The sequence below is a fragment of the Catharus ustulatus genome, chromosome 3, assembly GCF_009819885.2.
Source record: "Catharus ustulatus isolate bCatUst1 chromosome 3, bCatUst1.pri.v2, whole genome shotgun sequence".
NCBI classification, from domain to species: domain Eukaryota; kingdom Metazoa; phylum Chordata; class Aves; order Passeriformes; family Turdidae; genus Catharus; species Catharus ustulatus.
This window is the reverse complement of record NC_046223.1, coordinates 9440852-9466163: the sequence shown is the minus strand read 5'-3', so window position 1 is coordinate 9466163 and position 25312 is coordinate 9440852. Positions and strand designations below refer to the sequence as shown.

General features: G+C 47.5%; 1 protein-coding gene across 3 annotated transcripts; it reads right to left on the bottom strand.

The window, feature by feature from the left end:
• Positions 1-8603: 8603 nt before the first annotated feature.
• Positions 8604-16016, bottom strand: PROKR1 (prokineticin receptor 1). 3 transcript variants are annotated; one of them, XM_033056699.2, is made up of 3 exons: positions 15616-16013; positions 13476-14141; positions 8604-10878 (listed from the first exon to the last, which is right to left on the bottom strand). In XM_033056699.2, the coding sequence occupies exons 2-3, from the start codon at positions 13970-13972 to the stop codon at positions 10182-10184; spliced, it is 1194 nt and encodes a 397-aa protein (XP_032912590.1). In that variant the 5' UTR covers positions 13973-14141; positions 15616-16013; the 3' UTR covers positions 8604-10181. The 3 variants fall into 3 exon arrangements, with proteins under 3 accessions (XP_032912590.1, XP_032912591.1, XP_032912592.1); XM_033056700.2 differs by having other exon boundaries at positions 13476-13841; positions 15616-16011; XM_033056701.2 differs by having other exon boundaries at positions 10793-13239; positions 15616-16016.
• Between the last annotated feature and the right edge of the window lie 9296 nt (positions 16017-25312).

Here is a 25312-nt window from a genome sequence, read left to right as displayed (position 1 = left end):
TGACACCTTTTTTGGTCAAAGTCCTAAAGTTCAGCAGGGGAACATTCTTGTATGGCTTCAAGGAGGCATCCAAATAAGCTCCAGCTGGTTTTATGGACTTTTCGGGAGGACTTTGTGGATATGCCCTCTACAACACCAATGCCCTGGTTTTTGACTGAGTTTGTGTGCTTGTCTTGTTGGGAAGAGGCTCCTCTTACAGGAAAAACTGCCAGGGGGGAAATCAAACCAAGCACTGCCTGGGCCTTGCCACTGCTGCATTGAGCTGTGTGCAGGCTCAGCTCTCTCAGCAGCCCTGAGATATGCTCCCATCATGCTAGGACTGTCTTGGGCAGGGAAGTTGCCCTGTGAAGGAAGCTGCTAGCCTCAGGGGAAGCTGCCCTTGTGGCTAGGAGGCAGGAGAGCCCAGACCTGGCTAGAGGTGGGCTGTGTCAAAGAGGAACTGTCTGAGCAAGCCCTGCCCAGAAGGCACCTGCACAAGCCGGTGCATGCAGCTGTCACAGGCTGGAACAGTGCTCTCTGGAGGAAAAGGAGGAGAGGGAGCCATCCTCACGCCAAAGTGTTGGCAAGGGAGAAGCCACTTTCCGGCACAGGAGAGGTGTGCTCCAGACTATGGTATGCAAGATGGGGCTGTAGAGCCTGAGGTCCCTGATCAGCTGTCAGGTGAAGTCCTTCCAGAGACAGAGCTTTCCTCTATTTCCTCTAAAAGGAATGAGGAGGATGTGTCTTTACAAACAAACTGTGGACCTTTTTGCAGATAAAGCCACATACTGATAGGTGAAAGAAGCAAAGAAAGGAACCATAAATTCCAGAGGAATTCCACTAATTGACACAGACTGTTGTTCACCCAAGGCCTTAGTAAATTTACAGTAATTTCACGAATACAAGCCGCACCAATTTGACCAAAATTTTGGTGGAAACCCGGAAGTGCGGCTAATATTCCGGGGCGGCTAATCTATTAACAAAATTCTAAAAGCTGCCAACACGGAAGTGAGAGCCCGCGGCAGCCCCAAGCCAAGCTGGAGCCCGGCCGGCCCCGGCAGAGGTGGGAAAGCCTGGCAGAGGCGGGGCCAGCAGTGTCGGGGGCGGGCGGCAGAGCCTGAGCCAGCAGGGCGGGGGAGCCCGGGAGAACTGGGGCTAGCAGTGCAGGGGAGCATGGCAGAAGCAGGAAGGCCGGCGGGTGGGGCTGCCTGGCAGCGGGGGAAGCCCAGCATAATCGGGGCCAGCAGCGTGGGGGAGCCCGGCGGTGCGGGGGCCTGCAGTGCCGGCCAGGGCGAGGAAACGCGGCGGCGGTGCAGACGGGAGGGGGCGGCCGGCGAGCCTGGTGGCGGCGGCGGCAGCCCTGCCGGCGGGGCGAGCGAAAGCGGCGCTCGCGAAAGCGCCGCCCGGCGAGCGAAAGCGCCGCCGCGAGCCGCGAACCGCGAGCCGCGAACCGCGAGCCGCGAACCGCGAGCCGCGAACCGCGAGCCGCGAGCCGCGAGCCGCGAGCCGCGAAAGCGCCGCCGCGAGCCGCGAACCGCGAGCCGCGAAAGCGCCGCCGCTCGCGAAAGCGCCGCCGCGAGCCGCGAACCGCGAGCCGCGAACCGCGAGCCGCGAACCGCGAGCCGCGAGCCGCGAACCGCGAGCCGCGAGCCGCGAACCGCGAGCCGCGAACCGCGAGCCGCGAACCGCGAGCCGCGAGCCGCGAGCCGCGAGCCGCGAGAGCGCCGCCGCGAGCCGCGAACCGCGAGCCGCGAAAGCGCCGCCGCGAGCCGCGAGCCGCGAGCCGCGAGCCGCGAGCCGCGAGCCGCGAGCCGCGAACCGCGAGCCGCGAACCGCGAGCCGCGAAAGCGCCGCGGGGCGGGCGCGGCGCGGGGCGGGCGCGGCGCTCGCGAGGCGCGGCGCGGGGCGAGCGAAAGCGGCAGCGGGGCGGACGGCGAGCCCGGCGGCGGCAGCCCTGCCAGCCGGGCGAGCGAACGCGGCAGCGGGGCGGTGCTGACGGGAGAGGGGGGCCAGCGAGCCCGGCGGCGGCGGCAGCACCACCCGGCCAGCCCCGCCGAGCCGTCGCGCTGAGCTGGGCCACCCGGCCCCGTCGGCAACCATGAGCGGGCCGAGCCTGCCTGGCCCCGCCCCGAGCCAGTAAAGCCCGCTATGCCGCGATCCTGTTACTAATTGGCCAATTTGTGAAAGCTGCGCACGGATTCTCGCGACGAACGAAAGTGCGGCTAATATTCGGGGTGCGGCTTATCTATTGACAAAGACAGCAACATTGTCGAGGCACCGGGGGTGCGGCTTATAATCCGTGCGGCTTGTATTCGTGAAACTACTGTACTTAGAGAAAAAGAAGAGAGATACAAAGAAAAAGGGGGTCTGTATAAGGCGATTCAGGAAGTCTGTACCTCTTAACTACCTCAGCCAAGGGGGAAAGAGAGAAATGCAGCAGGGAAATGAGAATAAAAAGGAGGCTGAGTCCTCCAGCAGTTTGAGAGACCCCATGGGAAATGTCCTATGGCCTTTTTCTTTATTTGAATAAAGTTACAGGACTCCTCTGTCTCCTTTTAGAACGTAAACTTCTGACACTCTGGACTAATTTTCCTGACACCTCCATTTTCTGCCTCCTTAACACATGGTCTGTGTTAAGGTTCCCAGCATGTGTAACAGCCTCTATAGTAGTTTTTCACCCCATGTATTACATGTTAAGACATAAGGAAAAGTCAAATTGGTCCCTTTCAGGTCCCCTTCCCTCCGCCAAGGGAGGACATTCCCATGAGGTGAATTCACTCAGTAGGTGTACTCTTAGGTACAGTGCCATGTCTGGGCCTTATGGTGGCATCTTGCATTGGGGAAAAGCTGCCATGGGATTTGTGCTGCCTGTGTGTCTCCTGTGTGTTGGGCGCACAGGGAGGGTGAAATGAGAGAGACCGGGGGAGCACAGATGCAGCTCCTGAGTGAAATAGGAGCTCTCCAGGTAATTTGAAAGGGCTGGGGATTGTTTTAGGAGATACCTTGTATTTTGGCCACAGAGGGCTTTGTGTGAGTTGCAGGTTTCTTCAAAGGCTAAGAAGTGGGTTGTGTATTACAGTGTGTACTCTTCCATGTGGTATTTACTGTATTTTCTTGATAGGGAAATTAATCCACCATGCCAGAGGTTTATGTCCAAAAAGGAGACAGAGGAGTTCTGTAACTTTATTCAGATAAAAGGGAGAGGCCATGGGGCATTTCCCATGGGGTCTCTCAAGTTGCTGAAGGATGCAGCCTCCTTTTTATCCTCATTTCCCCACTGTGTTTTCCTCTCTTTCCCTCTTGGTTGAGGAACTTGAGAGGTACAGACTTCCTGAATTGCCTGATACAGACCCCCTTCTAATGTGCACCTCCCCATTCCCCTGTTTTGATTTGTTCTTTTCTCTTATCCAGGAATTTAGTCTTGGATGAACAACAGTCTATGTCAATTAGTGGAATTCCTCTGGAATTAATGGTTCCTTCCATCGCTTCTTTCACCTAGCAGTATGTGGCTGTATCTGCAAGTAGGCCCACAGTTTCTAAAGACACATTCTTCTCATTCCTTTCATTATGGTGCTACATGTGCTGTGTGCTGTCATTTATGTTTATTGCAGTTTACATATTGTAAATATATTGCAGAGTATGTACTGCATTGTGTCATGATTTCTTGTGTAGCTGCTGTAGCATATGATACAGTATTGTATTGTATTTTGCATTATATCCGTTGTAGGGTTTTATTGTCTTGTGTTCTTGTGGAGGACCAGTTCTTTGCCACACCACAGGAGCCCTTTGATATTCTCCTCTACAGAAGGTCTTCCCCATGCCATCCCTTAGGAGCCTCTTGTCATCTCTCAGGAGTCCCTCACGGTGCAGCTCCACAGTTCTTCACAGTGCCATCTCTCAGGATGCAGCCTTCAGCCTGCAGCCCCATAGGGACCCTTTTTGTTGACCCTCAGGATCCCTTTACCATAAGGCCCAGCTGTTTCTGGAATCATAGATAGAATTACAGTAATTTCACGAATACAAGCCGCAGCAATTTAACAAAAATTTTGGTGGAAACCCGGAAGTGCGGCTAATAGTCGGGGGCGGCTAATATGTGAATAATTTTCTGACATTTACAACCCCAGGCGTGCCAGCCAGAGTGCCGAGCCAAGCACCTGCCAGTAAAAGCCGGCATTTCACAATTGTTACAGTGTTACCGTGTTGCCCTGGCTCCCTGCAGGTAGCAGGGGGGGCGGGGAGAGAGGCGGGAGAGCTCTCTTCCTCCCTCCTCTGCCGCAGCCCAGGGGAGGAGGGGGAGGGGCGCCGCCATTGCCGCTGTTCGGGGAGGACGGGGGGGGGGGGGGGGCAGGGGGCACCGCCATTGCCGTGGCCCGGGGAGGAGAGGGGGGGGCCGCGCCGTCATTGCCACGGCCCGGGGAGGACGCGGGGGGGGGCGCCGCCGTTGCCGCGGCTCCGGGGGGGGGGGGGGGGAAGTGCGCGCCACCATTGCCGCGGCCCGGGGAGGACGGGGGGGGGGGGGAGGGGCGCCGCCATTGCCGCGTCTCGGGGAGCCGGCGGGAGCCCCGCGCCGCCATTGCCGCGGCCCGGGGAGCCGACGGGAGCCCCGCGCAGCCATTGCCGCGGCCCGGGGAGGAGGCAGGGTGCTTTGTCCGCGCCCGCCGTCGGCACCACGGGTGCGGGAAAGCTCCGTCCCCGCCCGCCGCCGCTGCCGTAGGAGCGGGGGAGGCTCCGTCCCTGCCTGCCACCGCGGGGCAGCGCCGACCCGGGGTGACCGAGCCCAGTGGCAGCGGCGGCCGGCCCCGAGCGGCAGCACCGGGCTGGGCCACCTGGCCCCGTCAGCGGCCCCTAGCGGGCCGAGCCTGCACAGCCTTAGCTCAGCCAGTAAACCCCGCCCTCCCGCGGTTCTGTTACTAATTGCACGCGGGTCCTCGCTGCGAACGACAGAGCGGCTTATATTCGGGTGCGGCTTATCTATGGACAAAAACCGAAATATTTGCCAACACCCAGAGATGCGGCTTATACTCAGTGCGGCTTGTATTCGTGAATTTACTGTATCTTGGATACCTTCACCACACTGCTACCGAACTCTTATTGGAGTTGCTAATCACAGCCTGACAGAGAAGTCCTTGACTGAATATTGCTTACTGACTCTTCTAGTCTCCTTCTCACCTGGTATTTTTCGGAGAGTGTCACCACATGGCCCTTGAGGGGTTCTTCACACCTTTTTGGGTTTTTTTGGAGTGTTTTTCCATTTGGCGTTTTCAGAAGCTTCCACCTTTTTTTGGGGACATTTCACCCTGTGGCTTTTTTCTTTATTTCTACAATGCCTGGCATATATTGGAGTACTTTACAGAGCCATCCTGGAGCTGTGCATCACCCCTGGCTCTTTCAGAGTGCTGTGCACCCAGATCCTATTGCTTTGCCTCAGCCTGCTTCCTGTGATTGCTTTACATGTGTTACCTTCCACATTTTTTCTTCTGGAATCCACAGATGAGCAGGTAGCGTTTTCATGAAGTTTTGATGTTCCTTTTTAGTTCAGGGATGTCTTTTTCCAGGAAGTGTTATCATCTCAGTGTTTTCTGTCACTTAGCCTTGGTTTTGAAGAAGGTGACTTTACACTTTGAGCAACATTGTGCTCAGTGGTGTTTCTTACTATCTGTGATTATTTGGTGATTTTTTATACTGGGATTTCTTCCACGTTCTTTTGTTCTGGTTGGTGTTACGAAGGTCAGTTTTGAAGCTGCAGGAGATCCTGCCTCGTCAATGGTTTTGAGGAACAGCTGAGGGAGCTGGGTGTGTTTAGCTTGGAGAAGATGGGACTCAGGGGTGATATTATCCCTCTCTACAATTATCTGAAAGGAGGCTGTAGCCAGGTGCAGGTTAGCCTCTTCTCCCAGGGAACAGGACAAGAGAACATAGTCTTAAGCTGCACCAGGGGAGGTTCAGGTTGGACATTAGGAGGAATTTTCTTCGCAGAAAGGGTAGTTAGACATTGGAATGGAGGTGGTGAAGTCACTCTCTCTGGAGGTGTTTAAGGAGAGACTGGCACTCAGTGCTGTTGTCTAGTTGATATGGTGTTGTTTGGCCAAAGGCTGGACCCAAGGATCTAAGAGGTCTTTTCCAAGTTAATTGAGTCTATGATTTAAGGCTTTTCCTGGCAATGTGTGTTATGGTGCAGCCTATAGGATCCTAAGAGTGTTGGATCCAGTGTATGATAACAGAGCAAGATCTGTGTGAATCTGAGGGACAAGTGTCTGTCTATCTTGCCTCAATTCTGCTTTTTTTTGCTCAGTGGTGTGTGTTTTTCTGCACAGGTGGTACGGAGCATTTACAAAAGGGACAACTCAAGCACCCAGCATGCACCACAGCCCTCCCAACACAGGGAGAGGGACAATGCAAACACTACAAGCATTGAATAAGTGGCTGGGTACCCAGCTGTCAAAAGCTGAAGCATCTGTTGCTACTTGTTGGAGTCGTGGGAATCCTGGGACTACCTGCATGACACTATTCCCAAGGTGGTAGATGTGAGCTGATGCATTTGCGGTGACGCTCTGCTGCAGAGGCAGCAGCTGGAGGGTGCTGTTGCCACTGGAGAGGCTCAAAGAATAAGCATCACAGCAAAGTCTTAGCTCCTGAATGAGTCAGTCAGTCTTCAGGGAAATTTCTGTACTGGCTATTTTGATGTACACTGGCCTGGGATCTTGCAGAGGGGCAATTGCTTTAATTACACAGCCTTTGTTTTCTCAGTGCCTGTTGCTGAGAATAACTGCTTTTTCTTCTCTTAATGCTCTCTTAGCCATCTCAAGTCACCATTTTAGCTTCCAGGTGCACCTGGGTTTATGTTTTTCAGTGTGAAGGAGCAGAGACTGGATTGTAGCCTCAAGTTATCCTTAGAGAAGCTGCTGTAGAAAGAAGTGAGCCTATGGTTTTGGAGCTGTGCTGCAGAGGACAGCTGAGCAGTGATCTGGTGTGGTAGCATCACAGTTTTGCATTTGTCAGTGAAAATTGGGGCTAGCCACAACCAAGACATGGTGGCGTCTGGTTGATTCACTGCATGTTTATCTAAATTCTGCCAAAGGCTCTCGGGAGGATGCCTCACTCTCACCCACTCAACCGTGAAAATATCACAATTCTTGCATGATGGAGCCCTTATTGCTGCTGTTCCCCTGGAGCTTATAGTAGACAGTTGGTGGCCACGGAGGTCTTGCTGGAGTTTTTCCTGCCTTCCAGTAGGGAGGCGTTGTGCTGGAAAGGCCTTCTTCTCCTCTGAGACAGGTGCTGCCTTCTTCCTGGCTTGTGCTTGTTTAGGCTTGTGCCTCTGTTTAGGCGTGGCTCTTACAAGCAGAGCTCTCGGTAGATACAGTCCATATTCAATTCCCTCTCTAAACTTTAATAAGTTGTGTGGGTACAAAATAGGCCTTTTGTTATTTTCTTCCCTGCACAGCTCACCTAAGCCCTAGGGAATGTGGGGTCTGGTCCTCTCCCTCAGACCCTGCCCTGCCTGCTCCCCCCTGCCTGAGGGACCCACTTGGGTCATGGCCTGCTCCCACTGCCTGCACACTTCAGGAGCATTCACAGTAGTTTGGGACCAAATGGTGTCTCTGAAAGTGCCCTGGTTTTGGGCTGTTTGGAGTTGGTGCCGACACAGAGGCTAAGGATAATGTGACTGCTTCATGCTTGCATCAAGGAGCAGAACTGTCACCCTTCCTCAGTGGGAATCCCCCTCTCTCTGTGGATGCTGCTCACAACAAATGCTGTTGGCAGCAAAGCATGACTTCTGCTGCCCTATCCAGAGGTTCAGGCAGCAACACTGCTTTGCAGCTAGGAAGACCTCAAAGTGTCAAAAATACAGCAGTCCCAAAACCTAAACCCTCAGTGGAGCTGTGGAGTATGCTGCTTTGATACCCTTGGCAGGCACAGGGATGAGAACAGTGGTTAGGCCAGACCAAAAGACCTGTCTTGGAACTCTCAGAGTGATTTCCAGAGTTTTAAAGCAATTCTTTTCCCCAGGTTTTGTTTAGTACTATGTTTCTTGGTGGAAGTTGAAGGGTTTTTTTCATGAACTCAGCCTTAGATGGATTTCCATAGTGTGGAAATTGTCAGTTGACTTTGTTGCACCAAAACCAGGTAGGGAAAAGAGGTGGAAGGAGTATCAACACACTCTAATAACAGACGGTAATGCTAGCTAATCCCCAACAACTAGGGCAGGTTTCAGGAGATAAATATGGGAGCACAGTTTCAGAAGGAACCATGAGATTTCAGGTGAGATTAGATTATGATTAAACCTTTTGGATAGTGAAATACTTCAGCTCTCTGGTCCTCTAAATTTCTGTGGCAGGATGGAAAACAAATGGATTTAGTACTTAGCCCTGTTCTTCAAAACTGACATTTTGAAGGATGGTTTCAGTCTTTTTTTTGCCTAACAGCAAATGATTAAATACTCTTCAAATATATTTAAGAGCAGCTAATGATGAAAGGCTTTGAGCATTTTAATAGATTTTAATATCCTTTTGCCCTTAAATTTAATTGATCATTTTTTCTTTAGCAGGAATGGGATCATTCCAATTATTCAGATGGGTTAGAAAGTGATGGCTAAGGCAAAGAAGACAAAAAATAATTCAGAATGCTCATACTGAGGCCATGCTTTATTTGCAGTATTTGCTGCTCACTTTAAATTCACAAATAGACAAGTTATTTACCAAAACCATTTACTGCAAAAGTACACACAGCCACATACTTTAAAACAGGAACATTTATCATCACTACAGAAAAGATTTTATTTCCACAACACAGAAATCCATGATATCTTATGCGTAGTTGAAATGAGTAGATATTACTGTTACTGTCACCTGCTTTGTTACAATTATCAGTTAAGAAACATCCAAACAGGAGTTCCACTAAATCAGCACAGTAAAAGAAGCACTGGGGAAGGAAATGCAGAGTTCAGCTAGAGTTGTTCCCTCATATCGGAGCAGACAATAAGCTACTGAATTCAACTAGAGGCTGGCTTACTGAAGCCTAATCCTGTCTTGCTCCCAGAAAGATGGATCATCTTGGGATCTCCTTATTGTTTTGGCTTTGCTTATCCTTTATCATGAAGGTGCACAGACTGGGTAAGATGTCTGGTTGGATTTTTCCCACCACCATGCTGTAGTTTTGTATGGATCCCACTAACAAGCAAGGTAAAACACATTAAATTCCATCTGAACATAAGAAAACACATTTTAACTGAGTGAGAGCTGTTGAACACTGACACTGGTGATCCAGGGAGACTGTCAGCATTCCCTGGAGTCAGTCAAAGCCTAGCTGGACACAATCCTGGACAATGTGTGTAGAGAGCTAGACAATATAGAGATGTTATTCCCAAATTCTACAATTTTGTGGTTGATTCTGTGGGGAGCTAAGCATCTCAAGGCAGCAGAGGCTGGACATAGGGTTCCTGGAGGTGAGGAAGGAGATCGGAGATCCTTTTCATATGTACCTGTGGCATTTCCAAGTACATAACAGACAGAGTAACACTCTCCATAAAACTAAAGAGTGGAATATTGATGAAACATTCTTAAACAAGGTGTAACAGGAAGAGACTTGAGGTTTTCACTTGACTGGGAAGCAGATTTTAGCTTTCAGAGCATGTGCCTTTCATAAGAGTATGCTATGCATATTGTCCAATGACAATAGAAAGCTGGTGGCCTGTAGACTTCAAGAAGCTTCAACAGGAGGGATAAACTGAGAAGTTAAAGAGTTACAGGAAACAAAATGGGGCGCTTTGGCATCCTTTCTCTTCTGAGCAGAAAGAAAAGGACACCAAATAGCTTAAATGTACAAGTCATACGCTCAAAGGGATTAAGTGGTTTCCCTTGAGAAACAAAGAAGCATCATTGCTAGGGTCAGCACTCAACTTTTACATCATTGTAATATGCTCTAATGCACTCATAGACTTCTTTGTTCTTATTAAACAACTCTAAAATGAGTGTCTACATCCCAAATTGACAGATGTGTGAACTGAAGCACTGCATCTGTTCAAGCTTAAGGATTATCCAGCAGTCCAGTTAGAAGAGTTCTGGTGGGAATGCAAAGTAGTCTGCTTCTTTGAGGGCTCTCACCTGTGGTGAATATTTCCACAAACAAGGAAGAAGTTTCAGAGAAGGTATTATTTCCTCTTTCCCCCCTCTAAAAGAGGTGAGATTAGAACCTTGGAAAATTTATTGTAGTTTTATGCAGTCTACTTCCTCTGTGATTGGCATTGCACTTGTTCTCAGGTCCAAATCAGTGCTAGATTTGCTTCCCTTATATGTTGACCTCCATCTGAGCAGCAAAATCTTCTTGAAGTACTTCATGGTGCTGTTTTTCACGGTTACGAAACACATGGTGTTTATCATGCTGTTACTCATGGCGATGCACCTAACTATGTAAAAGACAGTAAGATAATGTTTCTCTTTCACCAAGAGGGTGGGGAAGAAGTCACGGACAATTGTGAAGCCATAGAAAGGTGCCCAGCAGAGAACATAGGCAGTCAGGATGCACATTAGTACCATAACAGTTTTCCTTCTGCACTGATGCCTCTTTCTGATTTGTTCCGTCTGGAATCCTGGGACAGTTTTAAACCAAAGCTCCTGAGAGATCCTGGCATAACACAAGGTCATTGTAATCACAGGTGCTACAAATTCAATGCCAAAGACGAAGAGAAAGTATGACTTATAGTATATCTGCTGGTCAACTGGCCAAATTTGGCCACAGAAAAATTTCTTCTGATTTTTCACTGTAAACAACACTGTTTCAGTAGCAAAGTATGCAGATGGAATAGCTACAAGTATGGAGACAACCCAGACCAAGGCAATGAGGAAGGTTGCTGTTTGATAATTCATGCGTGGTTTCAGAGGGTGAACAATAGCCAGATACCTAGAACAAAAAATATATTCAAAATGAAGTCTAAAAACACTGCTGGTCAGAACACATTTCAAAATGCAAAGAATTGGGCAGGAGGAAATTGCTGTCATTCCTGAGGGGAGAGCCTGAACATCTTTGTCTGTAAGGACATAATCATCTGTAAGAACATTTTGTGAAGTAGCAGGCTGGAGTTGAGTTACAATTTTGTCTCACAACTTTTCCCTTTAAATAGGAGCAAGAGTTTGAAAAATGCCGACATGTAGAATCAGGAAAATTTTCCCTAGAGAGCTACTTAAATAGCTCTTTTTATGAAGAGGTGAAATATACTCCACAGTGTTTTTCTTACTTCAGTGGTTATTCTGTGGGGTGCAAAGACCTGAAGGCGATGCTAATGTATGGTTACAGGAGAACATAATTTTAAGCCATCAACAGAATGTGAATCTATTTTACATATACACACCCTAGTGGAGTGTGTATCTATTTTCTGCCCATGCAAACCTTTTTTCTGTTTGTTCTGAAGATGACTATTTCTTATTCATCTTAAATATATAGTATATAAGTATATATTAAGTAATATGGCAAAGCAGAAAACTTGAGTTAGGTATTTGCACTGCTTAGGACTGTAAAGCTGCAAGGTTGTGGTATTCGTGCTAGGAGATTTTTATCAGAGGTCCTAGTACAACCGTATTTAACCCAAAGTATTGTTTCAAAAAGTGGAATTTCTCATTCCTTTGGAGTCTATTCCATCTGTATATATTCAATACATAGAATAGCATCATAAGATATATTCATTCTAAAGTAAAATGGAAAGTCAGCACCACTTTCCATCAGCCAGGTCTTGGAAGCAGATAAACTGTTCATGGCTCTTAATAGTGGCAGAGTAAATGTCAGAGGACAGCAGAATGAGTCAGCCTCATTGTGGAGTAGATAGGTTAACATTTTTAGACCAGGTCCTGGGGAAGTATGTTGTGGCATAATGTATGTGTATGTATTCATAAATAGCATATCTGCTCAGCAGAACATTTGGCTGGATGGGATCAATCTGTCCAATGAGTCAGAAGGAAGCTTTTGTGGTAGATTTCCTGATTGTCATTGCTTATCGCACTTGGACTGTTACTGTGGAGTGGTCCTGCAGTTCATGAACTGAATTCAGATGAGACTGTCCTGGAAGATGTGGTACAAAAGTGTACATAAGTGCCCATGGCTATTTGGTCCAGGGCACCCAGCTAAATATTTGCCATGTGGACATTGGACCCTTATCAAGTGCTCTTCCTCTTCAGATGTTGTATTTTTTCTAGTGTGGATGTGGCCTTATAAATGTGAAATTCCTATTTTTTCATGTGAATAGACATGAAGGAAGAAGAAAGAGAGCCCTCCCTAAAGGAAATCCTCAGTGGGACAGACGTACTTGATTTACACAGCTGATTCCTTTAAAATGATCTAAATATAAGAAGACTTTTGCTAGGAGCCTGTTCTTTTTAGAGACAGAAGTCAACAATCCACATGACATAACTAACATGGAATGGGTGTTTTTTAAACAGTGAGATTTCTCTCCCACTGAGAGAAGTCAATAGCTTGAAAAAAGAAAGAAAAAAGAAAAGCAATGAAATCAAAACAGCGTATACTTGCAACAAGCTTCAGTGATTAATCTTTGCCAGGCTTGTTTTTAAAGATGTGTGGGAAGATATGCTATAAATCTGATTTCTTAGCAGACATAAGGACACCATGACCCATGTTACTTCATCAACCTGGGATGCACTAGCAGAGCTTTCCAAGAAAACTTTGTAGAAGCTGAAAAACTGATAGAAGATGGTAATGTATACATGGTAGTGTTTAGAAGCTTTACCCCAAGTCCTCAGCTGCTGTTGAAAGGATTTTCTGTTTGATGCTTGTTAAGGATTTGTTTTGTAGGAGCTGATTATCCCCTTGCCAACACCAGGCAAAACATCTCTGAACTTCTTCAGAGTCTTTTCACAGACTTAACTTGAGTTGATGTCAGGAACAGCTGAGTCAGCCATACACAAGCTGTATCTGTACAGCCTTCAGCAAGGCTAACTTTTCCTGCCCTGATTTTTCCCTCAGGGACTGAAAACTGTGCAATGCTATACTAAAGTCTGAAATGGCACATGAGAGAAACTGGAGAAAAGAAGAGGAAGGAGGGGTCGCATATGTACGTGCAAAGGGTCTACAGAGATGTGCATTGTATTTGTACACGAAAGAGGTCTTGTGATCATCACCTTTCTGTAAGGAGTTTACTGAGCAGGTCTCTGGCTGTGAGTCAGTCGTGTCAGACTCATGTTAGCACAAGGCTGATCCTCAGAGTCTTACTCCTTGGTCTCCAGAGTCCATGGTGCATGAGGCTGAGAGAAGAGCCTTGGGAAAGGATACAATTAAATTAAATTGTTAAAATTCCTGGAATAAAAGGCAGGCAGTCTCTCAGGCTGCAGCACAATTGGAAAAAAAAAATCTACACTGAAAGAGTGGTCAGACATCAAAAAAAGCAGCCCAGGGAATAGTTCACAAGAAGTGTGGATGTGGCACTTCAGGACATAGTTTAGAACCTCAGAAGCCGTGGCCACATCTTAGGGCAGTCGTAGCATCCCACTTACCTGTCAACAGCTATAGCCAGGAGAGCATTGGTTGAAACGTAGAGGGAGGCAGTTCGTAGGTAGTTGACTGAGGCACAGAGGACATGGCCGTGCTCCCAGGACAGCTGCTGCACCACATAGTAGTCCATCTCAAAGGGGCAGCACACGATGGCCACGATGAAGTCTGAGATGGCCAGGTTGGCAATCAGCAGGTTGGTGAGGTTTCGCAGCTTCTTGTAGCGGGCGAGAGCAGCAATGAAGATGAAATTGCCAATGCCACAGACCACCATGATGCCAACCAGAGCAACACCGATCACAATCTTGGCTGTGAAGAAGGTGCGGCTTTTGGTCACGTCATCTTCACTGTCCAGTGGCAGGTCATAATCGCTGTAAGTGAAATTGAAAGGGAAAGAGAAGTTTCGCAAAGAGGTGAAATCTCTATCATGAATGTTGTAGATTGCAGCAAACTTGAGGGGGCCGGTAGCATTTAGGTTGCGTTCAGTTTGCTCTGTGGCCATATCTGACTTCTTTTGGCATGTGCAGCTTGGTTGGCCCTCGGTGTTTTGTTAGCCCAGTGTGGCAGGGCACAAGACTGGCAGGCAAGAGACCTCACCCAAAACTTCCTTTCGAGCAGTGAGTAACTTTGTCCCCAGAAGATTATAGGACAACAGCCTCACTTATCTCCTTCTGTGGGAACAAAAAGAGGAAAACGTTTCCTGAAATGAAATGACAGCAAAAGTAGTGATCTTGAAGGAAAGCTATAGCCACCTTATTGCCCCCCAAATCTGTTGCTGCACGTGCACAGAAGGAAGAAATACTCTGTGAAGGGATGCTTCTGTTCTCATAAAATAAATACTTCTAGTTGCTTCATGCACTATTTGTTACAGCAGCAGTTTTATTTACTAACAATGAAATTTTCATCAGGCAGTGAAATGACAATATAGAAGGAATGTAAAATCTAGTTTAAACCGCCACCAGCCTGCAAGCCCATGGTGCTGTCATCATTGTGCAAGGTAAAAGACACTAAAATGAAAACTCAGTGTGCTGTAAAGCATTTGATGTGCCTTTTGGACAAAATTTATACTTTATTGTGGTTGTTTCAGAGTGATGTGGTAGAGGATAATCAAAAGAGAACTGATGTCCTTCCTTCTAAATACATTTTTTAATGAAGGAAGAGTTGCAAAGACCCAAGAAAATACTAAATCCAGCACTTCCCTTTTGGCAGCCATTAGTCGAGTACAGGACAAAATTTTCTGCCAGCATAATCCATTATCACTTAATCAAACAGGTGAAGCTCTGCCAATTTGCAGAGACAGGAATTTTGTCCCATGAACCAGCTTGTAAGAGGTTAGCTGTGAAGGCAAATCTGCCATTCATGGGGGAAGTGTTTCCACAGAGAGTGAAAGGTGAAAGGAAAAATCTTCTGTACGGAAGACAGAGTGCCTTGCATTTTTGATGCTGGGGAGAAGCAGGCTCCCCTCTTTGTACTGCCAGTTGTACCAAATATTAATTTTTATTTTCTCTTTCCCCAAACAGAAGGGGAAAAAACCATCTCATCTTATTTTTGCCTCTCTGTATCAAAATGCTGAGAGAGCATCTTCTTGTATCTTTCCATGGTCCATCTAGGAATCTTCACACCAGACTCGTGGCTGTCAGGGCAGTCTCACCTCATCCCAGCAGAGGATCAGGAAGCATTACTTCTTTTTCTGCCCTCAGGGTGTCTAACGGTACTGAACAATAGCAGTCATTGCTACAAAGGATAATCTGCCTAATGAAGCTGTTGCTCCCTTCTTTCCCTGGAATCACTCTCTGACCCTGATGTACTGACACTTAACAAATATCTGTCAGAAACTCTTTTACAACTTTGGTCACCACATTGTTTTTCAAACTGAGCATTGTAGAACAGAATAACAGAAAGCCAAAGCCTGAAACAAAACAGTTCTGACAAAGGACTGCCTTAGGAGACATCTCCAAACTGCTTGGAAAGGTAAACATTCATTTAAGAGAAGTGCTAAATAAATACTTGGATGCAAAATCTGTTGGCCAAAGCAAGGGGCAGTATCTGAGTCAGATTTCACTGCTAAATACCAAAAGAGCTGTAAAATAAATACAGACAACACAACCATCCACAAACTGACATAACACTATCAGCAAAGGGTACCTGCAGTTGTACTCATCCTCTTGGAGGTCTCAGGCACCTTGTGGAGAGCCGCCAGATTTCTTTCATGCTGCTGTTACTGGAGGAGAGAAAGGAAGTAGCCCAAGGACTCCGCTGAATGCTCCTTTCTCTCCCATTAGATTAGCCTTCTGCTCAGGGGAGGATGGCTCCTCTGCCTCTGTGCCTGCATCTAAAGCTTTTGCTCAGTGGGAGGCACCTTGAAGCTGTCCACGCACTTCTGATTTTAAAGAGGCAGCACAATCTGGAGACAATAGAACACAGCACTTTTGGGGTTCCTCTGCCTAAACCTGCTGAATGCATGGAATTGGCAGAATGGCTTTTTTAGCAAGCCTGAGCATGGAACATATAAACCCCAGTCTGCCCTTTTTCTTTATGTTTTGCCTGTGCTGGGCAGCAGCAGCCTGCACCTGATGTGCCACAGAAGCAAAATACAAACCTCCCACTGGAAAGGAGAGGGAGGAAGGAGGGTGATGTGCTTTTCCAGGAACCTTTATCTGTGCGTCTCTCTCCGGCTATTGTCTTTTGCACTGCAGCTCCAGTAGCTCCAGCAGGAGAGACAGTGAATAGCTGAAAATCAGAGGACCCCTGACAGCTTTCTTTGCCCTCTCAGGGAATTATTCAGAGCAGAAAAGTAGCAGCGAATCCTTAAAGACTTGGTGTCCTTTGCTAATGCTGCCTCCTCATTGCTCTAAAGCACTCACACCTGAGGGAACAGTTCTTTTGCTTTCCAGTTCTCCAGAAGAAAAGGTGGGGCACATCACTTTGTCTTCTTCACCTCCAGACTTAGTCACTTAGCTGACATTTTCCAAGGTGCATAGTGGGACACATTACATAATCCCCAGCAGATGAGACCATCAGAGGCTGTCAAAGGTCATGAAGAATGTAGGAGGTTTGCAGAAAACTTAGACTGTGTGTCCCCGATGCACATTCACTAGGCTGGGCTCTTGTGAGCTAGTGGGCACTTAGCACAGGAAAAAGAAGATAAGGAAAAGAAACCTGTGAATATAAAATAGGTTTGGGGTAAAAAACCCATGACTGTGGTATTCCTTCAAGAAAACTTGAAGATCAGAAAGTGTCCAATGTCTGCAGACAGCAGAGAACATTAAGAATTTCACAACAAATATTTTGCATGGCTTTGTTTTGAACAGTCAGTCTATTATTAGAAAATACACTAAGAGATTTTTAATGTTCTGAAAGGGTGCAACCAGATGAACAATGAACAAATCAGATCCAGTCCACCTGTTAAACTCTGTCACAAAAAATGTAAATATAGTAACTATAGAGAGAGAAGCAAAGGAAACTGTGTACATCAGAGCCATGTTAAAATGATTCCTAAAATGGGCCACATAAACCTTAAATGCCCCTGAAGAAAAGCTGCTACACTTAAGGGAGCTTTGCATCGTTCATGATCTCTTTAAGACTTTGTTCAGCTGTCTCACATGAAGTTATCTAGTGAGCTAATCAAGCAATATGATATCCAGATATTTATATTCCTTTAGGCCAAAACCTCATCTGCTGCAGAGCTGTCTCTCCCCATTGACTCAAGGCAAGTTGGCATCAGAATCTTGATTACTCCAGATGTGCACTGCATGCTCAGTGAGAGCTTCTGTACAGCAGTAGCTCATCTCCTGTGCTCCAAGGAATTGTGATGTATGTGTCAAGTTGTTTCTCAGAAAACAGTAGCATTGTGAAACAACGTAATTTACTTGTGCTGTGCAAGACAGTGCTTTGTAGCTGTTAACTGGGAGTCACTGAATAGAGAACAAAACCAGTGGTGCTGGGAACTGTCCTTGGGCAGAGTGGAAGTTCAGGGGTGGGTCTAGAGCTTCAATGACTGTCCCAGTACCCTGCCCCACTACATCAAGGGCTAGTGTAGTAGTGTAGGGGCTCTAAAGCCATGGGGTACATGCAAGTGTGTGCACATGATTCAGGTGTACAATTTCTGCAGAGGACAAGGTTTCTCCTTAACAACATTAATTGATGATCCCTCAATGGTGTCACAATAATCAACACAGCATCACAAGGCATTTCCTGGGACCAGTGTTACCAGTGTGACAAATTCAGGCTGAGAAAGAGAAATTGCTACTGAAAACTATCATGGAAAATACTGTGTTGGTTTTGTAAGGTCTTGGTTTTGGTAGCGAGGGGCCCAGAGGTGGCCTCTGTGAGAAATTGCTAGAAGCTTCCACCATGTCCGGCAGAGCCAATCCCTGATGGCTCTGAAGATGCACATTCTGCTGGCCAACCCTGCCCTGAACCAATTAGAGATGTTAGTAATGCCTCTGTGACAACATATTTAAGAACAAAATCAAAAAAAAATGGGGTACACAGGGTTTTCTTTTTTCTAGCCAGAGAAGAGGAGGAGATGAGAACATATGAGGGAAACAATGTGGAGACACCAAGGTCAGTGGAGAAGGAGGGGAAGAAGCTGCTCCAGGCAGAGATTCCTCTGCAGGCTATGGTGAGACCATGGGGAGGCAGCTGTGCCCCTGCAGCCGGTGGAGATCCATGGGGGATGCAGAGATCCTCCCACAGCCCCTGGGGATCCATGGGGATGCAGAGATCCACCCACAGCCCATGGGGATCCACAAGGGATGCAGAGACCTATTGACAGCTCACGAGGATTGTCCTGGTTTGAAAGACAGGTATTTGCCAAGAAGGCAGGAGCTCCTCCCCGAGATAGAGAACTCAGACGCCCCTCCTTCCTGATTATTATAATTTTGGAATCAGGGGCTCTCAGGCAAAGATATGGGGGTAGGAATAACAATAACAGTTCTTCACTTATATATGTATATAAATACATATGTATGTATACAGATAGATAGATAGATAGATAGATAAATAGATAGATAGATACCAAGGCAAACAAAACTACAACAGCTAGGAAATTAACAATAAAACAGAACAGGAACCCAGTAACAGTTCCAACACCACCTCTTTCCTGTGGTCCAGTCACCATCCCGGCTCGCAGGCAGCGCCGGCCAGCTCCCGGTAGCAGGGGGAAGTGAGGTGATCACACCCGGCTGGAGGGCGCTGGGGGTGATGTGGCTGTGTCCGGGATGGGAAGGGTTCACAGATCTCGGGGCAGTGTCAGTCCCTGTGCTACAACAGGATGAGTGGAGGTGGGAGGGCGTTCGAGCAGGGGGTTGCGGGATCCCACAGCCGAGGAAAGGCAGCTCCCGGTGTCAGTGCGGCAGAGCGGGGTTTTTCCAGCGACCTGGCCGCAACCCCATCCGTGCTAGGATGCAGCCAACCAATCCTTAGCACCACAATGGGAAAAATTCCGGAGAGAGAAAAGGAAAAAAAAAAAAAAATAAAAGAACCAACCCCCAACAGGGATCCACCAGGGATGCAGAGATCCGTGCACGGCTCCTGGGGGAGATGCCCATGCCAGAGTGGGTGGATGCCTGGAGGAGGCTGTGATCCAGTGGGAGACTGTGATCCAGTGGTGGAGGGAGAGGATCCCTGCTTCCAGGCTGGAGCAACCTGTCCTTGGAGGGCTGCACTCCCCGGAAAAGAGAGACCCATGTCACAGCAGTTTTGGGAAGGCTGTGTGCCCGTGAGAGACTCACGTTTGCAGCAGGTGCGGTTTGGCTGCTGCTCATGAGAATGGATCCGCACTGGAGTAGTTCATAGAGAACTGTCTCCTGTGGGACCGCACAGTCTCACTCCTCTCCTGGAGCAGCAGAAGAAAATCTCAGTGATGATCTGACCAAAACCCCCATGCCCTGTCTCACTGCATTGTCAGTGGGAAGGAGGGAGGGGTTGAGGGAAGAAAAGGTGTTTTTAAGGACTTATTTTATTTCTCATTATCCTTCTCTGATTTTGTTAGTAATAAATTCACACCTCTAGGGTGACCCTGTTTTGCCCTTATCTCAACTCATGAAGCCTTCATTAATTTTTTCTCTTCCCAGCTGAGGCAGGAGAGGGTGATGGAGCAACTTTTGTGGGTGGCTGGCATTTAGCCAACATCAAAGCATGACAGATTCACATTCCAGCTGGCCTTTTAAAATGAAATTCTTTAGTAACTGATTTGTTGCCATTAGCCATCAGTAAATGCACTTGTAAAGACACTAGATTTAAAAAATTTAGTTTCCCAGTATCTATTTAGGTATTAGGGTAGTATCTAGTATTTATTAACTAATACCTATTAAGTATTACCTTTTAGGGTGCCCTAATTTAGGTACAGTAATTTCACGACTATAAGGCACACTGGATTATAAGGCGCACCTCCAAGGGTTGGCAAATTTCGCAACTTTGTACATTATATAAGGCGTGCCAGACTATACGGCGCACTTTTTTTTGCAGCGAGGAGCTGTGTCATGCACAACAAAGTAATGAATTACTGGTAGGTGCTCAATTTGCAAACATTTTCCACAGATCGGTGTAGCCTTTAAACGCAGCCCCAGGTGCCCTCCCCATGCCGCGGGCCCCAGCACTCCGGACTGCCCCCGGCACCGGCTGGCATGGCTCGCGGCTCCCCGTGTCCCGGCTTCCCCCCGGCCGGTGACCGCGCCACTTCCCTCCGCCCAGCGGCCACGCCACTTCCCGGCTTCCCCCTGGCCAGTGGCTGCGCAGCTTCCCCCTGGCTGGCGGCTGCGCCACATCCTGGTGTCCCCCCGCCTGGCAACTGTGGCAAGTCCTGACGTCGCCCCGCTTGGCGGCTGCACTGGATCCTGGCTTCCCCTGCCCGGCGGCCACAGATCCCGTGGTTCCTGACTCCCTCCATGTGGCTGCAGCTCCCATGGGTCCTGGCTCGGCTCGCAGCTCGCACTTCCAGGTTGGCAAATTTCCAAACTTTGTCCATATATAAGGAAGCTCAGTAATACACAATTACTTGATGTTTTTGTAATCTGGTATGTAATTTTGCTATGAGGCAAAAATTTCTCCCAAATAAATTCCAAAGTCTGCACAACAAGGAAGGGGAAGTTTAGAAAAATCTGATGCTCTGTGTCTTGAGGATGTTACTTTTGTGTCTGGACAAGTATCTGGCAAAGGGCATGGAACAGAGGCTCAGATGGCCATGCTGTTAGTTCTGCTGTTAGTATTAGAATTTAAATGTTGCAGAAATTGTATTTTTAATAATCTCTGAGTTCTTACATGTAAAATTTGGGACTGGAATTAAAAGAAGTCTTTTCTATTGACTTAGCTATTGACTTAGTGGGTAATTAGTGGTTAGCTTAACACATTTCACTGCTTTCTCATTGAAATGCAAGGATCATTCCAGTGGTGGTAAAATTTAAGACTGAAAGGTCTACAGGTTCAGGGTTTAGACAGCAACTGAGCCTGACCAGTTTGCATTGGGAAGGTAGTAGTAGCAACAATAACATGGAACTGTCAGTGGCTGGTGGAGGAAAATAAGGGAAGTCTGAGCAGCCCTTGGTCCGGTGTGAGTGCAGATGATAAATGGTTGACTTCCATTACCCACAGGACACAAGAGACGACATGGGAAGCAGTGACTTAAGTGAAACAAAGTCAAATTTTGCAATGCCTAGGAGACAATAACATTCAAACGAGATTTTGGATTCGAATGTCACAGTTTTGAATCTGGAGTATCACAGAGGGATGTATCAATTGTTGGACGACATACTGAATCAGACCAACACTGATCAACACAGGAATCTGTCAGTAAACTCTTAGCTTGGCAATTCCTGGATTGTACCAGAAGCAAGCATTGAAATTGATTTAACATTTATTTTCTAATAGTTTAGCATCATAGCAGGTGGTGAAAGGGAAGCGACATGAGGAACAGCTGAGGTGACTTGGTCTGTTCATCCTGGAGGAAACTGAGAAGACAATTCATTGCAGTTACCCTTCCTTGTGAGAGGAAGGCACTGATGTCTTTTCTGTGGTGTCCAGTGACAGACCCCCAGGGAATAGCCTGAAATTGTGTCAGGAGGAGTTTAGATTGGACATCGGGAATAGGTTTTTCACTCAGAGGGTGGTTGGGCACTGGAACAGGTTCCTTCAGGAAGTGGTCACAACACCAAGCCCAATGGAGTTCAAGGAGCTCAACGGAGTTCAAGCTCTCAGGCACATGGTGTGATTGTTAAAGCTGATGTGAAGAGACAGGATTTGAGACTTTGATAATCCTTGTGGGTCCTTTCCAACTTAGGATATTCTATGATTGTATGGCTCTAAATAATTCCTTCCAGAATTATTTGGCCTGGGATAATAGCACACAGCATCCTGTCCTTGAGATTGAGTTCTGTTCCCAAAATATGCAGAAGCAATTGCTTTTTCTTTTGAAAGACTGTGGAAGGAAATTTGCAGAAGCTGGGTTTTTTCAAAATTTCTTCATTGTCCTTCAAAGCTTCAAATTGTATTTTTCAATTGAAATAGCCCTTGAAAGAAATTTCTTAAGGAAACAATGAGTGGCCTCTGCAATCAGCCTAAATGAGATGTGAAGCAATGACAGGAACATTGAACTTGTAGAAGAAACATTGTTCAATCCCTGGTAGCATGACAAGTTGCTGAGATTCTCTGATGTAAATTCCAATGATTTGACAACATAGGTCTTGAACAATTATTGGAGAAGACAGCAATTACGTGAATTAAAAGGCAGGGCTGAAAATGCAGCACATAGACATACTGATCTAGAAGAATATTGTTCAACTGTATTGTCCATACAAAAGATAAACTTCCCCCATGCACCGCCCCCCCCCCCCCCCAATTATTCTTTGTGAAAAGAGTATTCACACGGACCTTTTTAAAATACTATAGAAATTAAATTACTTATTTGCAAAACAGCTGTAGGAATTTGGCTGACAGGAGAGCTACAATCAGACTCAGGAGAAAACTGAGCAAACAGGAGCTTGTGACTGGATGCAGATTCTGTTCTGAATTTTACACTCGTCTGAATTTGAGAGACAATTTAAAAGAGGACACCTGAATGAGTGTCATCTCCTCTACAGGGTTCCAATAATCCCTTTCCACCAATAGGAAAGGATTACCAATAAATGAAAGTGAAAAAAACCCCCAACGGCTCATTAAGAAATAGAATGCCCACAAGCCAAGGAAAAACCCCCAAAACTGTTAGATATTAAGATGTCAGACCTTACTCCATGCACACATACTGGGACAGAAGACCTAAAAGGCCAGAGAAATACCTGCACATGACACAGTATAAGATGGGGCCAGCTTTTCTCTCAAGGAAAGAAAAAAAAACCAACGAGGGGCTGTTACAGAGCAGATGTAAGCCCAGTGGCTTGTCCAGCATTGAACTCCTCCACATGACAGCAGAATGGCTGGGCTGAAGCCTCAGTGTGTTTCCTTGGCTGGCTCACAGGGACTTTGGACTGGAGAGGCGCCACTTCACTCCTGCCAGCCAGGAGTTCCTGGTCTCCAACAAAGCAGCTGCTCAGCTCACCTCAAGGCAGTCTAAGGCTCGCCACTGCAGCATCTCTGTACCCAGGCAAGGAAAAGCTTTTTTGCTCGAGCCAAAAAACGTTTTTCAGTCAAGCAAAAAACACATTGCCCAGAGACATGGAAAACCTGGGCAGTGACACTTCAAAATGCCTGCACAGCAAAGAAGAAGCCTCTCTGGGACCCACACACCAGATCCTGGCCTAAAAGATACAATAACCATTTTTGGGCACAAGGCAGAGGATCATGGAGTACACTATCCAAGAATACAGTAATTTCACGACCATAAGGCGCACCGGACTATAAGGCGCACCCCCTGGGAGTCTGCAAATTTCGCAACTTTGTAGATCATATAAGGCACACCGGACTATAAGGCACACTTTTTTTTTTTGCAGTGAGGAGCTGCGCCGCACTCAACAAAGTAACGAATTAGTAACAGGGGCTGCCAGCGGTCTGGGGCGGCTCAGGGCTGCTGTGGCGCGGCTGCAGCTCGCACTTCTGAGTTGGCTCGGGGTGGCCACTGGCTCCCTCCCTCCCTCCCTCCCTGCACAACAGCCGGGGCCACCCGCCTCCCTCCCCACGCGCCGCCCCTGCCTCGCCACCCCGCTCCTGCTGAGCTGGGGCCACCGGCTCCCTGTCTCCCCTCACCGCTCCTGCTGGGCTGGGGCCACTGGCTCCCTTTCTCCCCGCCCTCCCCTGCCTCCCTGCCCTGCTCCAGCTGGGCTGGGGCTGCCGGCTTCCTGTCCCCCCCGCCCTGCTCCAGCTGGGCTGGGGCCACTGTATCCCTGTCTACCCTCCCCGTTCCTGCTGGGCTGGGGCTGCCGTCTTCCTGCCTCCCCGCCCTCCCCTGCCTCCTCGCCCCACCCCTGTCTCCCCGCCCTGCTCCTGCTGGGCTGGGCCCGCTGGCTCCCTGCCCCACTGCGCGGCTCGGTGCTCCCGTTCGCAGCTCCCACTTCCACGTTGGAAAATTTCACAAGTTAGTCCATCATATAAGGTGTACCGGACTATAAGGTGCACTTCCGGGTTCGGGGGAAAATTTTAGTCAAAAGGATACGCCTTATAGTCGTGAAATTACTGTACATGGAGTCATGGAATACACTCACTTCAAGGCAGAACTTCATATTAATCTACTCACCATAGGAAAAATGCCTTTCCAAAATATGTTACTGTGCTTTCACATTTTAGACCCTAATTCTTTGTTGGGCTTTCTTTTCCTTTGGGGAAAAAGTACTGACAGCAAATTATTTATATTTAGGGGGGAGAAAAAAGCAAGCTGTGCACTTCCATGTTTCATCTTATGCTTTTTAACAGATGAAGAATTTAAGCTAATAACATTTTCAGCAGCCATTCAGTCAATTTAAAAACCCAAAAGAAGAATGGTACCTATTGTTATTGTAAGGAAAATCCATAAACACCAGAGGTATACGTCTAGAAAGGAGACAGTGGAGTCCTTCAACTTTATTTGAATAAAGGGAGAGAATCCACCAGAGCACATGCCTTCAGGCTTTTCTCTCTTGGGGTTTCTGAGGGTGCAGACTCCTTTTATCTAAACTCCCAGTTGCATGTTGCCCTCTTCCTTTCCCCGGTGGCTGAGGTACTAGGAAGGCACAGCCTTCCCAAACCACCTACCATGTATACCCACTGAACCTACTGTTTTATCCCAAAGTTTAGCCTTGTCAAGAGCCCCTTGTCTATTTCAGGAGCCAAGATGTCTGAGCTCTGTAACAAACCTGCCCAAAGTCAGCAGAGACATTAAGACCCATTTCAAAGACATTAACAGCCATACCTTCAACCATGAAATCATTTGCAAAGACATTAGCACACATCTTTCCTCTCATTCATTTGTGCCTTCTGGACTGCCAAACAAGCAAAATTATAGATGACTGTAAAAAGCTTCATTGGAGCAAGGCAGCCAAAAAACCTGAACACATGGAAGAAAATCAGTCATCTGCTTTTGCTGGGAGCAGGTAGAGAGAAAGTTGTTCCACTATCACTAATATGACAGGCTGATTTGTCAGCAGCTGTAGTGCACAGGAGATCAATGTGGACAGGTGAAACTTCTGTTTGTGAGGGAAATGGGACAGAAAACAAATCAGGCTGAAGACCCAGAACTCCACTGAGGCAGATGACCTGCAACAGAAGTTTTCTTAATTTAAAACTTCTGATGACTTTGAAATTTGCATCATAAAAAGATGCTTTGCTCCTACAGTATCCATAGCTCTGTCACAGGAATGGTGTCTGATGGGATCAAATGTAATCACTGGATGGTCCAATGCCAAGCTGCTGATTGTAGCTTTCAGTCATGTGGGCTTCT